The sequence below is a fragment of the Topomyia yanbarensis genome, chromosome 3 (assembly GCF_030247195.1).
Source record: "Topomyia yanbarensis strain Yona2022 chromosome 3, ASM3024719v1, whole genome shotgun sequence".
NCBI classification, from domain to species: Eukaryota; Metazoa; Arthropoda; class Insecta; order Diptera; family Culicidae; genus Topomyia; species Topomyia yanbarensis.
In genome coordinates, this window is record NC_080672.1 from 176,502,117 (window position 1) to 176,517,515 (window position 15,399).

A 15,399-nucleotide genomic window follows, 5' to 3' on the forward strand; every position below is an offset into this window, starting at 1 on the left:
GCAATCGACGGCTAAAACTCGGGCACGGAAGCTCTACGAGAAGATGCTGACAAAATATGGCTGCTGATGGACGACGAAATGTACATAAAAGCAGATTTTAAGCAGATTCCGGGTTTGGAGTTTTTCACCGGCAAGAGCAAGTTCTATGTGGACGACAAATTTAAGAAGAAGAAAATGTCGAAGTTCACCTCCAAATATCTCATTTGGCAGGCCATCTGCTCTTGCGGACTGAGGAGTGAGCCTTTCGTGACAAAGGGCACAGTAAATGGCGAGATCTACAAATCAGAGTGCCTCGAGAAGCGCCTTTCGCCGTTCTTACAGCAGCACGACGAAGCTACGCTATTTTGGCCAGATTTGGCATCATGCCACTATTCTAAAAGTGTCCTGGAGTGGTATGAGGCCAATTCTGTCCATTTTGTTCCAAAGGACATGAATCCGCCAAACTGTCCGGAGCTGCGCCCGGTGGAGCAGTACTGGGCAATGATGAAGCGGGAACTTCGGAAGAGCAAGAAGACAGTCAAAGACGGGAAGGACATGTTAAGAAAATGGAAAAAACTGAGAAACTGGTACCGGATGACACTGTAAAGACTTTGATGGAGGGCATCAAGCGAAAATGCGTTCAATTTTACACTCAAGGCTCCATCGATTAACTTTTCTTTTGATTTTTGAAGTAAATGTATGTATAAAACTACCCTAAAATTTTGGTTTGATTTTAAACATTATAAGAAAATTGGCATGACATTTTCGGTGTCGCAATAATTTCGTGTTCGCTCTTTATTCTATAAAAGCCCATGCTTGCTAATGGGTTTGCATTTTTGAACCGAGTATACACTTCTAAGCAGAAGTGAAGGGCGTATATTACGCACTTCTGAACAGAAGGGCAGGATGTATATGATATCCAGCAATGAAATCTAAAATTTTTTAAGGATAGTTTCTTTTTTGAACAACGAAAACTGGAAACATGAATTGAATATAATTTATTGAAAAAAGTAAAAAAAAATCTACTACCAAGTTTACTGAGTTGGTAAATGGAATAAAGTTCTGTCTCACTAGTATATAGTAAATTATCGTGGATATAGTAAATTATTTGAACAGTATTGTGCAAACTGTTGTTTTCGTCAAGTAGAATCAGTATTACCGAAAACAATGTTGTTCAGTCATGATCAAATCTCAATTAGTACAGATTTATAAAACTTTTGCTATATACTTGTTGAAACCGAGGGTCTGTCCCAAAGAGAAAAAGAGCGTGTCCGGATAGGAATAAGAAGAGTGGCAAATTTGACAAACGCAAAACAGATTCAAGATAATGTGTATAAGGTGTATGCATGTGTGTACAATAATATTTTTGGTGGCAAACGCTTTAAGAGGCTGAAAGCACTAGTTTATATATTCAAAACATTGTTTTAATTAATTTAGTTTTTATTAGCCTCTTTTTTGGGAAGTGAATCTATATTTACGCAATGTCGATCTTGCCAATCGTAAAACCAAAGCTCTCGCTTTACGTATGCCTATACCTTATCTGGTACCATCTTGTGTTTTCACGTCATTTGCAGTTTGACAAGACCAAAATTTGACAAGACCATAATTTGATGTTGGAACGGTCTATCCCTGAGAATGATCATAGGAAGGGCAATCCCTCGGTTGAAACGGCCTAAACAAGGATTATGTGCACGGAAAAAGAAGCAAGTGAACCATGATAGTGAGAATTAATTCAGAGATGTTTCGTTTCTTTAGGCATTTTGATTTTCATTTAAATTCAGGATTTTCAAAATTTTCATTTTCAGCATTCAACCAAGACGCTCAAAGAGAAAATATTTTCATTTAAAGTTATTAATTTTTTTCTGTGTTGTTGGTACTGATAAATTTCTAGCATCAAGACGCAGAAGAATCAGGCCTTTTTGAATCAACAAAACGTTTTGTTGAATCTAAAACGTGGCTAGTGACTGTTTCAAACTGAAATGGGCGTTTCAAAAAAGTGAAAAAAGTTCTTGTTCGAGCATTTTGGTTTGCACCTTCCTTTCTTATACGTAGTTGAAGTTTGAAACTTTGAAACGAATGAATATTTTTACATTCAGTCTTCGACAATATTATGTAATTTAGATACCTACTGATTTGTCTTGAACATAGTTTGCACGAAAAGTCACAATGAAAAAAGTTATATTAAAAAAACTAGATTTAAGGTGGTTACCATAGAAAGTGCCTTATAAATCGATAACCATTTGTCCTACAAGCTCAAGTTCTTCAACAAAATTCTTCACTACGAGCATTCCTAAAACTTTGTCGAAGACACCAACTTTCTACCTTGTCAGTATAAAAAGTTAATTTTATTAGTTCGATTATAGTAAGCCATGCCTAATTTCAATTATTATCAGATTGTGGGGAATATTCATATGAACAATTTCTCCAAAGACACCCTGTGAATATATTCGATGGTTTGGCCTCTAGTGAATTAAGTTCACGTTTTTGGCGTTTCCGACCATTGTGAAATACATAGTACCTAAAAAGTTGCTCGGAGCTGGTATCTATGTTTTGTCCCACTCTAATCATCAAGCCACAATAGATTCAATAGAGTTATCTTAATATACGGACCTTTGATGTTTTTAGTTTCTATTTGCACCAAGATCGCGCGCGGACCGTAAATCTGATAATTAATTTTTAGTGTTGTCTGGTGAATATGAGCATCATTCTTGATTGGTCCAACTGAAGGCATGAGTCTAGGCTGATCGAGAGTAGAGAATTCCGAACGTAGCCGGCCTATGATCGCGCGAGTGGTGGGTTAATGCTCGAGACCGCGATTGTAAAGTTATAGGTGCTGAAAAGTTCACTTAAGTAAGGGGGTGTTTTAATGTTGGCGAAATTGCGAGCGTAGGTGTGTGTGGATGATTGAAATTGTAATGTAAGTTCGCGTTTTTGACCAGGTTTGTGTGAAAGGTAGGGACTTTTGTGCGTTTTGGATGTGAGTGTATATGGCAGAATATGCAATTGATTGTGTTAGTGAGTATGAGTATGAACCTAACATAAGATATAGTAATAAAAGGAAAACAACATGCCGAATGTTTCTTTTTTTAGGTCACTAATCGTGCATTGCAAAATGCCCAAAAACTCTGAACTAGACCCCGTTGAGTCCAGTCTATCCGTCTCGTCCTGTCGTGTCTGGGGTTTCCAGGTTACATGCAGATGAGACTAGCTTATATCAGCTTACTTGTGCACTGGTTTCGTAGAATCGAGGCGATCATCGAAATGATAGATACTACGAGTGAATGCACTTGGCCCAGTCACCTGTCAAGCATTTGTGTATTTGTGTGTGTTGAGATATGTGTGGAGCCTGTAAATAATATTTTAATACGAATAATATTTAGGGTGATGAGCCTATTTTGGCACCATTAGGGAGAGGGTCGCACTATTTTTTGAACAACTTTAAAAGAAGCCATATTATCTATAACCTTTCTCCGAATAAAGTATCAGTGTACTGTTTCTTAAACATCTATATATCTTATTTAGCAGAATTGCCTCAATTTTCAGCATAAATGAAAATAAATGTTCCATTCTGTGCACCTATTCCCACCTCAACGATTCAATTATCGCCTCATGGGTGTGCCAATTTCCACCTCATCGAAAAACAATCTAGTTGAAACGCAATGCCTCATATTCCATTTGCGTCGATTCTAACTAGGTATCCAGATCATGGACGCCAACGTGTGATTTGTAAAACGAATCATTCTGCTTTTTTCAGCCGATCAAAACAAACGTAAACATCACGCACATCAATGAAACTCATCAGCTGTTAGAAGAAGAGCGCCCAGAATTGCGCACGCAGAAAAAAACCATTCGAAGGTTAGCAACTGGAATAACAAGTTTCACATCACGCATTGCTTTCTCCCGATCCGAATCGTATGTGCAGATGAAAATAAAATATCTGCAATCAACAATTAGTTGAATAACTTGAAGTAATTGATTACTTATACCTGAAATTGCATTACATTATATTTACAAGTTCATGTTTTGGTTTAGCCGCACTGGTGATTCTTTTCTGCATGATGGATACAAAAAGTTGGTTTTGATTGTGGTAGTGTATCAGCAAAACATGCCAATAATAGGAACCCCCGTATTTAGTTTTATCCTATTATAACACTAGGCCTATTCTAGTGTTTGACGAGTGATTTTAAAGTGAAATTATCGTAAAAAGGTTCTCCAGCTAAAATAAAGGTATGTATCAGTGCAATGTTTAGTATATTTGTGCTGGAATAACGAGATATGAGGCGGTAAATGCTGGCTCGTAAGTGTTTATTTTGCTAAGCGCCGTTGCATCCAGTTTCGGTTCACTACGTGAGTGAGACGGATTAGCAGATATTGTTTTAATTAAAAGTTGGATTTAGAGGATAGTTCTAAATACATATGTGCACAACAAATAAAGAATAAAACTTGAGCTTATTTTTTCTCACCCGTTTTAGCCAAATCGATAGTGTCATTATCTCATATGCTTGGTTCGAAACCAAGGGGTACGAAATAGGGTCACAATAGGCTCTACTACCATAATAGGCACATCACACTATACGTTAAAATTAGAAATGTGTAATATACTACTTGCAGTTTGTTGATGTTTATCTAATTCCATCGAGTATGAAGGCCCGAACACAATCAATGCGGTTGCGGCACGGCGCGGCGCGGCAAATTTTTAAAACAATGCGTTTGCATATGAGTACCCACAATGAGTGCGGCGCGACGCGTTGCGGCAACTGCGGCGTTGTACTAAATTTTAAAATTTCTCAAAAAATGCGATGCGGCAGAGTGCGGCAATCACTTTGACGTTTTGATCTTGTTGATACTTGTCAAAATAATTTAATTTGAAGCTACCACTAGTGTAAATTCAAACTTCTCGTGTTCTTAATGTGGAATCAGGTAGAAAAACTGCATTTTATAAATATATTGAAACGATTGGTCCCACAGATGAATATAGTGGGGACCACAGATTTAATTATCGCACTTTCCGGTGAGGAATAGTAAAATTGCATGGGCTGTTGCAAGTTGTTTGAAATCAAATCGGTTGAATATTACCATGATAAAGTTTTTTAACTATAAATATGGTTTGTTATAGAAATATGCGAATTTGGATTCTGCACTTCGTATGCTGTTGGAATTGTTAATAGCAATCAGATTCTACCGAGCTGCTAATGAGTCATGCTTCTGGACCCCTATAAAAAGCTGAATATGTACGTCGAATAGAAAAAAATCCAAAAGTGTTAGCTCAGAATGAGCCTTTCAGTAAAGTTTCTTATAGGATTTTTTACGATCCTTGAGCGAAATTTCACGGAAACATTTTTACAATTAGGCCTGTGCTAATGGTAATACTTGATAGTTTACGAACACGCCAAATGTTTATTTAAATTTAAATACTAGAGTCACCGCAAATTCGGAAAGTCCGAGACATGGTCATGGCTCACTTCTATGTATATGCCTTGGCAGTTTAATGGAAAAGCGGGTGCAACTTCCAACTAGGGAATCTACTTAAAAACCTTCACCCGGCTATTGGCAATTGTTTGGAAGTTCGAGTTAGGATCCAGGAAAAAGCGTTCGCTATAACGATTATGCCGAATAGAATACTGCCATTATTCTTTAAATACCATTTAGAACTTTATTTTGAATGATTACGGCTGGAAAAGAAGATATATTATAAACACACTTTAAATTTTATGATTTGATATACATTAAGCGCATCAATCGCCGTAAATCAATCAGAAGTCAGTTATGCTTTCATGTACCAATGAGCAGGAAAACAATTCCGGATAGAGAATAGTGTAAAGAACATAAATGTAGAAAATTTTAATCCGTGTATATATTCTTTAAAAAATCAAAAATAACCCAGATTCTTCTGAATCGAAGCCAATTAGGATTCCAAATGCCAATAATCGATGTGAGATCAAAAAGAGAGTATATAGAACAACGAAAGTGTAAGCGATTGGTATTACCAATTAGGGTTTTTTCGAAACCTAATGCTATTTTCACTTCATTTGTTTCACTGTAAGCGAAAACTAACTAGAACCAGCCAGAATTCCGGCTGGGCTTACTGGGATGTTGCTTATGATTTTGCTTTAAACTTTTCTATCTCGATTTTACAAAACACAAAATCATAGCTCGGTTTGATACCACCAAAAATAGTGAATAAGTAGACATCTAAGGAAGTAGCGGACAAGAAATTCGCCGTTGCTCTTCTGACCGTTAAGAGGATTAAAGGTAATTGTTAAATTTACTATTTGAGAACCGCATCAAGAACTTCGGCCTCGGTCAGAATGTGCAATCAAAGTGTCATCTGTTTCGTATCGTACGTTACATATACACTCGCATTCAGCGCCATAAGACAGTCCTCCAGAATCACCTTAGGATCCCTCCGATTAAACAGTTTCGCAGTCCTTGGATAAACTCACTGCCAAACAGTTGTTTTAACTGGTCGAAAAGTATCGCCCGGAAAACCCGATCCCCAAGGTTCATATCTTGAAGACCGGTAAACCAGAACCACTAACATCGAAGAGCCATCAGGTGCGCCAGCGTGTCAACACCGTGGTAAAACTAGTAGAGCAGGACACTTAGTTCGTTATCGCTCATGATGTGAGCTCAATTCAGTTGTGCCGCAAGATGGGAATCTCTTATTATATTATCCAGACCTAATTTTTGGTAACGAACAACTAGCTACGGTTGAGAATAAAATCTGGAACAGTTAAGCAAGATGGTTCCAAATTGTCAAGCTTCCACTTCCACATATTTCGACATGTGTTGCCGCTTGTCCGTGAAATTGCGCATGTAAAAGATAAGCAAGTTACTCCGTGACTCGTAAAATACTTTATTATGACGAAAATACTTTTATTTATTATGACGAAAATGGTTAGTTTTCTTCACTATAGCAATCCAAAATATTTCAAACTGTCAGTGTCAGAAAACTAACAAATTCTACAGTGCAGCCAGTTTCATCAAAGTACACTGTCACTTTGACTTTGACAGTGTACCTTCTGGTGTACCACCCAGTAAACGAAAAGGCGGCTAGGCGGTTAAACTCAGTGGTAGGCTGTGGTTGTCAAACGACATATACTTCGTGCGTACCCAACATCTCGCCTCGGTTCAGCATTTTGGACCTTGTTTTTTTGGTTACTTCATCCCAAAAAGAGAATATAGGATAAGTGGTTTCGCATATCTCGTGTATTAGTCGTTGGCATATTTGTAAAAGGTATTGTTTATTGCTGTTTAACCGTGATAATCAGGTCCGGTCCAGCTGTTATACTCATATATACTTACCAGTATACTAGGTAATCACCACCAACTTATAGGAAGAATCAGAGGTGAAATTGGTATTGCACACCAAAACTTATCACAATCTAACGTTCATTAAGACTTTAAGTAAGAGATCTTGTTCTACTATACTTACACACGATTCCATAATTTTCTACATTCGTTGGTAAATGAAGTGCACTAGACAAACAAAATACAAGTGAGAACACGCCAGTGGCGTAGCCAGAAATTTGGTTTGGAGGGGGTTTTGATGAAAATCGCAAATTTTTTGAAAAAATGCTAAAATTTAATATGAGTTTGATAAATTATTGAAAACTCAAAAACATAAGTAATCTAACAGATGTCATTCTAGTCTACAAACAAGAAGGATCAACATGGAACAATTTTCAAACCTCTATAGATTATTTTCTTGTATAATATGTCAATGAAGTCAAAAATTGCGATCTTTTAAAGTGGGATAAATGATCTAAACATTTTCAACGTTCAAGATCACCTAATATAACAATCCTTCACTTTGAAGGTTTGACAACTTCGGGAAGTTATCAACATAAAACAGCGCCTGCTTTGATATAGAAATTTTAGTGATTAACTCTCATAGAGGTAATTATGGTGAATTAATTTTTCAAAAATATTAAGAGACATGGTGCCTTCAGCAAAGTTTTTGATAATGTCATTTCAAATAATTTTGTTGAAAATATGAAGGCTACATGAATTCAACATATAGGGATTTAAATGGACTGGGCCTGCTATATTTCTTCTTAGTGAAGAAAAATTTAGGTGAAAACTATTTTTTTCAGCGCTACGGATAAAATTGTTTGAAACAATCATTGCGAGTTGAGAACACAAAACCTATAACTAAATTATGGATGGATGGAACTGAAACTTGCGTTTCGACTTCATCTCATCAGAATCCGACACTAACTTGGTGGGCGGACTAAGCTAGCGCCGAATTGATGCTAGCTCCTGAAAATGGAATCACTCTTTGTGTTTTTGAGTCCTTTTAATATCTGGGAATTATTTGTTTTAAATCCAGTTCCCTTATTTTTTTTGTAAGCTTCAAAGGCACCTTGAACGCAATGTGAATTTATTATTTAATTACCGCAGAAGAGATTTATCAAATACAGTAATTTCAGAATAGCTTGTTGTAAAGGTTTTCTACTACTATATTTCGATACTCTGAATATGTGGGATATTTATGTCTTTGACAAAGTTGTTTGAAATAGCACTTTCGAAAACTTTGCTGGAGACATTAAGTCTCGACTCAAATTTGGTTGAAGAGTAATTCTTGTCTATAATTACTTCTAGGAGGATTAACCGTCAAAATTATTCTATCAGCAGATGAACAGTTTTACGTTTTGAAATTCTTCAATGTTACTTAACATCGAAATTTGTCAGTTTCGAATGATTGTGATCGTGACCGTTAAAAATTTATCGAGCATTAATTTTACTTTTCTTCATTAGTCAACCTCACAACTTGCAGTACTAGTACGTAGCACACAAAATTTTAGTACGCCATTCATTGCATCCTGCTAAGAGGCTATTCATATAGTTGATAATACAACAAAAATCCAATGCTCATAAAACCGATCCTGACCTACTAGAGACAAAATTACATCAGCTTTCAACTAGTTTCTGAAATGTTATTCTTGTTGTTAACCATATTGAATTGTTGTCTAAACTCTACACAATCTAAAAATACATTTTCAGCAAATGTTGAAATGTATCTAAGTTTTCGGTAAACAAGCTTATGTTTTATATGCAATCAACCTATTCAAATTTAGATTCCCATTCGAAAAATTGTCTCTAATTCATATTTTGAAGCATCTTACCAAAAATGAGCTCATAATAATTCAGACAGTTATTTTATTTTACATTGAAGTAATTTGACAACTATGGGATTTTGGCTAAGAGATAAGTTACAAGATCGCCTTCCCACAATTTTCCAAAAGTTCTCATGACGCTTTAAACACAGTTCTCGATGTAGTGATTTCAGTTCATTTCAGCCGTTCATTTCAGCCGCCAGAAAATTTGTCTAAGTATTGAAATTGTCTTTAAATCGCATTCGCAAATTGCATTTGTTGCAATACAATACAATAAATGTGCATTTGTCTATAAGCGTGTACAAAACATCAAGTGTCAAACTTTGCCGCAATAGTTGCATTGTGGTTTGAAAATGCGGCAAACTCTGCGGCAGCGATTTTAGTACATGCCGCATTCGCCGCATCTTGCCGCAACGCACCGCAACCGCATCCATTGTGTTTACACCTTGAGAATACATCTCCATTGTTCTAAAACATGGCGACGTCTGATGGCAGAGAAGAATCATTGTTGGCAGCAATGTTGCTCTTCTTGGACGTAGCTCGAAAAGGTCATCACAAGAATATAACGCATGAGACCGAAAATAAATAAAAATAAAATAAAGAGAAGAGTTAGTATTGTTATGGAGTATTAATAATATGCCGATTTTTTTCGAGAGCCGTCCTACTGGAGCTGTAGAGCTAATTAATTCAATTAAGGCATGGACCTAGACTTCTGTAATCGAGGATAGCGACTCTTGGACGTGAACGATTCATGAATGCGCGAGCGCGGGAGACTGTAGGTTCAAGCTTGAGACCGCGTCCGAGTGATTACAAGTGCTGAGACGTTCATACTATCACCGGGATGTTATAATGTCTGGAAGAGCGCGAGTATAGGTTGCGTGGATGGCCGCGAAGGGCTCAAGCATTTTTATATTTGTCTGTCGCGTGTATGTGACTTTGTGTGTATGCATTCGATTTTTATGTAGTTTAGTGGATATGAGCGCTATATCTTCGATTGATCCACCTGAAGGCATTGAACCTATGCCACTAGGGCCGAGAATAGGGGATTCCGGTCGAAACCGATTCATGATCGCGCAAACACGGGCATTTGGAGGTTCACTCTCGAGACCGGGATTGTTAATTTATAAGTGCTAAACCATTCACTCAGTCACCTGGGTGTTATACTTTTTACGAGGTCGTGGGTGTGGTCGTGCGTGGATGATCGCGAAGGACTCGAGCGTTTGTATGTGGACGTTTTTGTCGCGTGTGCCAGTATGTATGCAACTTCGCGTGGACACACTATTTTTATAAGCGTGTTGCCATTCGCATGTTCGCGTATTCCTCAAGGATCACGCGTGGACGTCTTGTCTAGTTTCTACCTCTATTGGTCCAATTAAAGGCATGCATTTGGGCTGCTAGAATCAAGGGCGGAGACCTCCTGACGTGACCGATTCATGATTACGTGAGCTTAGGTTCACCGACGTTCACCTAATCAATCGGGAAGTTTGAATATTGGTGGGCGTTCGCACTTGTGATCAGGTTTGTGTTATCGCGTAGGCCACGTTTGTACGTTTGGAATGAGAGACTGTTAGTGTACATAAGCGAATAAGCAATTTGTGTTAGTGAATGTTAGCATGGATCTAATTGAAAATACAGCAACAAAAGAAGGGCGCCTGCAGAGAAAATTGGGCCCAAAACCCACATTGTATATTATTTGACCATGGCAGTGGATAATAAAGGTAGCCAAGTTAAGTACTAAAATTGATCACAATGTAGCTTAACTAAAAAGAAAATAATCGTATCCCAAGTTGCTGTGATATAATCACTGTAATACTGCTTTGGTGGAAAAGCTCCCGGACCACATCAAGGTACAGTATCATGCCGAAAAACGAATACTTTAGATGGAATATTAATTCCAAAATCAAGAAAATCATGTTGCGATTACAGGTTTGCTTGCGAAGTACTGCCGCTTCCAACACTATAAATAAATTTAAAAAAATATTTGCCACCGCCTAATGTGGCAACGCCACATCGCTTCTCAACCGTGCTGTCCGACTTCGCTATCGCTTAGTCGGACTTAAACTAGCCCCTATGTTTGAGTAATCCGGGCAAACGAGTGGATTACAGGTTTGCTTGCGATGATCGTCGCTTCCAACGCTATAAAAAAATATTTACCGCCATGCCAAACGTCTATTATGCCAAATGGCCATTATGCCAGTTAACTTTATGCCAAATGACTTTTATGCCAAACGAATGTATGCCAAACGGGCTTATGCCAAATGGCTTGACACCGGGGAGGGGGGATCGAGAAATTTGTCACAATATGTTACATGGGGAGAGGGGGAGTCAATTATGGGCATTTTTTGCGTTACGTAATTTATGAATGGCCCCTTACGTACAATTAAAAATTATGCCAGATGACTGTTGCTCGTGAGATAAAAGAAATTGTGTCATATAATCTGTCTGTACGCATTTAAAAACGTTATCTTAAACATGTACGGCCCGATCGCACTGCGGAACCGAATATTCTTAACCCATTCATGCCAACAAGTAAAGCTGATAAATGTGACTATTGCCTTTCATTTAAGAGTTACAAGGATCAGCTCAGGAACAGAAGTTATTGCAATTAGTCTGATTGGATTCCGATGGAGCAGTGCTGCCAGGAACAGTTTACATTGACAAAGAAAAATGAATTTTTCATCATCTTCGCTATGTTGCAATATTATTGAAAACTGATAAAACTTATCAATTTAGACTGTGTTTGGCTATGTTTTCCAAGCAAGTGAACTATTGTTAATATTCTAGGAAAATTGTATTAAGCATTTGGAGGTGAAAATTAAGCAGCTTCTAGCACTGCGAGGGAAGCATTATCAAAGAAGGCTTTTCGTTTTTCTTGACTCCACATATAGCGGAAAAAAAAACTTACCTGCATGAAAAATCCCTGTACAAGAGCTTTCCGAATGTTGAAATAATAAATGTTCGTGTTGAAATCAGTACTCGTACGCTTCAGATTGAACCGATCCATTATCCGTGCCAGTTGTTGGCGTACATTGTCGGCCGATTTCAGCGAACGATAGTTGATGAAGTTATCATAACACCAACTGGGATCCTCGTTATCTACAGCGAAAGGAAGAAATTTTAGGTTTTGTAATATTACACGTAAATACGTGCTTACTTTGCTTGAATGCGTGATATACGTTCAAAAGCGTCAAATGGTCGCCGTCAAGGTGGGCGAAACGCTTCTTAGCATCGTCAGCAGCCTTTTTCATCTCATTTGGACGCACGAAACACTGCGGGACTAAACACAAGTAGGGTTTGGGAGGCACACCGCAAGAAATACCGCGCGCGTCCCATCAAATATAGTTGCTTTGGGCAAACAGTTTCATTGGTTTAACCTAAGACTTTAAGTATTTAGTTTGTTTCATATACGACCTGAATCAAGCTAATATGCAAGCATAAGTTTGTTTTCTACTAGGTTCAAACATATCGTAAAGTTAATGGTAAACGCGAAAGACTCAACACACATCTGGGTACAGTCACATTAAACAAGAACTGAATTACTCCAAAAAATAGTAAATAGATTTAATGCCGCTTTCTCAGAGATTCAGGTCGCATATTGTTTCAATGGAAAACAAATCAAAATAAGCCACTCCAACGGCAATACATCCTTCGGACGGAATCAAAAGGTCTGCTTGGGGAAGGATCCTAAATTATCTATTGTAAATCTCACCCGACAACATCGCAGTGATGGAGAGAATTTCATTCGAACAGTTGTGATTGCAGCTAGCAATCAACATCTTTGCCAGTTGGGGATCTAGCGGGAACTCCGCCATAACCGCCCCGAGGTCAGTTAAATTTCCATCGTCGTCCAAAGCAGCTAAATAGTTAAGAAGTTCAAGTGCTCTCATAAGTGTCTCCGGTGCCGGTGGATCCATAAAATCAAAATGAACTAAATCATCGATTCCCAATTTTTTCAACTGCAAAACGACAGTACCTAAAACAAACAAATCGTAACAATTTCTAAAGAATTTATCAGGTTTATTTACCTAAATTGGATCTTAGAATCTCCGGATAAGTGTTTTCCTGCATTTCAGTTTTGTACGCCTTTTCGGTGTATAATCGGAAACATTTGCCGGGTCTGGTACGGCCAGCACGCCCAGCACGTTGTTGGGCAGAGGCTTTACTGATTGGAGACACCAGCAAACTTTCCACCCGAATACGTGGATTGTAAACCTTCTGTTTGGAGAATCCAGGGTCAATAACAAATACAACTCCATCAATGGTCAGCGATGTTTCAGCAATGTTGGTAGAAATGACCACTTTTCGTCCAATTGCACCGGTTGATCGTTTGGGTGGAGCTGGCTCAAAAATCTTCTGCTGCATATTCGGTGGAAGGGATGAATACAGAGGGATACACTTTAACTCACCAACCTCTGGACCCAAATTGTCTATCTCACGCTTTACTCTTTTGCAAGCCTCCTCAATTTCTTCTTGACCGGTGAGAAACATCAAAATGTCTCCCTCAATATCCTCGCACATGTGAATTTGTATCACAGTGCGAATGGCTGCCTCAAGGTAATCCCGCTCCGGCTCAGGAGTGTAAAAAATTTCCACTGGGTGAGTTCGTCCCGGTACATTCATTAATGGTGCATTATCAAAATATTGCTGAAACTTGCCAGCATCCAATGTTGCAGACATAATAACCAATTTCAAGTCCTTGCGTTGGCGAATAACTTCCTTGAGAACACCCATCAGCAAATCTGTAGCTAATGTACGTTCATGTGCTTCGTCGAGAAGAATTACCTGGTAGGCCTCTAGCATTGGATCGCTCATACCTTCACGGAGCAGCATACCGTCAGTCATGTACCTGAATTTCATGAAACAAGTGGTTTAAGGAAATATATCTAATGAACCTGTTACATACTTCAGAATAGTTCTTTGTGATGAACAATCTTCGAAACGAATACTATATCCAACTTCCATACCCAACATGACATCCATTTCCTCGGAAACGCGCTGCGCCACAGACATGGCAGCTACCCTACGAGGTTGTGTACAAGCAACTCCTTTCTGGCTGCTTGCCCTAGCAAAATCAACACACCATTGCGGGATTTGAGTTGTCTTACCGGAACCGGTTTCACCCACCAGCACAATGCACTGATTTTCCGATAACAATCGCATAAAATCTGCACGGTATTCGAATACCGGCAGTGTAATCCGTTTTTTGTACAAATTGAAATAGTTTTGCGTATACGGTTGACCATTAAGCGGATTCAATCGGCCAGAAGCGGAGGTACCAGTTGACAGGGAGCTATTGCCACTTTTGCTGGAAGAAGCCCCTTCATCCAACATGCCTTTTTCTTCTCTGAAAAGTAAAACATAGGCATGAGCAAAACGCAAATCTACATATGCCGCCATATTGGCTCTTCTACTTCAGTTATGGAAGCAGCCTATCATATAAAACATTACCTGCGTTTCTTGATAAATGGATCCATTACTTCGATTCGTCGCTTAGCCATTTTTCAGAAAAGTAACCTTTTGTAAGCAGTATTAGCACAATAAACAGGAAATAGCGTGTTTTAATTACAAAAATTTCCAAAATTTGAAGCACACGCGACCTTCCTTTATATACTGCTACTGCTGAACGAACTGAAGAATACATGAGTGTTGAAAAACGAAAAACTTGATGTTTGACGTTTGATACTATCCCGATCAAAAAAAAATGCGGACGAACATGGTCAGGCCAAAGAGAATAGGGTAAGAGACGAATAGTGTGAAACCAAAAATACCTTATTAGTAGAGCACTCCACCCGGATAGAATTTTACAATAGCATTTACCCTACAATCATAAAACAATAAATATTATAGTTATTACTGTTTCAACATTGTTCGATGCCAAGTTCTCACAGTAGATTTACGATAAAATTTCATGTAACAATAAATTTCACTGTTCAGCAAAAAACTGATACAGTGCATTCACATTAAATTTTGCTGTTTTCGAGAAAAAATGTATAGAGAAAAACAAGGAGAAAAATTAATTTTTTTAATGTTAAGATACATAACCACCCTCCTTTTTCACTGTAAAGGTCTATTTTACATTGAAATTTACTGTAGAAACGTTAAATTTTATTGTTTTTGTATTGTGGCATAACACTAAAACTTACTATAAATTATTGTAAAATTACTGTACTGTCACAGTGAAAATCATGGTTTTGTTACTGTACATTTCTATTCGGGTAGTTAGAGTGTGGCCAAGAGGCCATGACGTATCCAAACGAACATGAAATTTGACGTATACACCAGAGTTTTTAATAGTAGAGTT

The 15,399-nt window shown here is 38.0% G+C and overlaps 1 protein-coding gene across 1 annotated transcript in view; it reads right to left on the reverse strand.

Annotated features, from left to right (window-relative positions):
* The window catches only part of LOC131689283 (putative pre-mRNA-splicing factor ATP-dependent RNA helicase PRP1), a 48,779-nt gene extending 34,030 nt beyond the window's left edge, over positions 1–14,749 (reverse strand). The window contains exons 1-6 of the mRNA XM_058974263.1: positions 14,547–14,749; positions 14,002–14,442; positions 13,124–13,944; positions 12,808–13,071; positions 12,253–12,375; positions 12,004–12,194 (exon numbers count right to left, since the gene is read on the reverse strand). Coding sequence (XP_058830246.1) covers positions 12,004–12,194; positions 12,253–12,375; positions 12,808–13,071; positions 13,124–13,944; positions 14,002–14,442; positions 14,547–14,596 — 1,890 coding nt within the window. The 5' untranslated portion in view covers positions 14,597–14,749. The remainder of the gene's footprint in view (positions 1–12,003; positions 12,195–12,252; positions 12,376–12,807; positions 13,072–13,123; positions 13,945–14,001; positions 14,443–14,546) is intronic.
* Between the last annotated feature and the right edge of the window lie 650 nt (positions 14,750–15,399).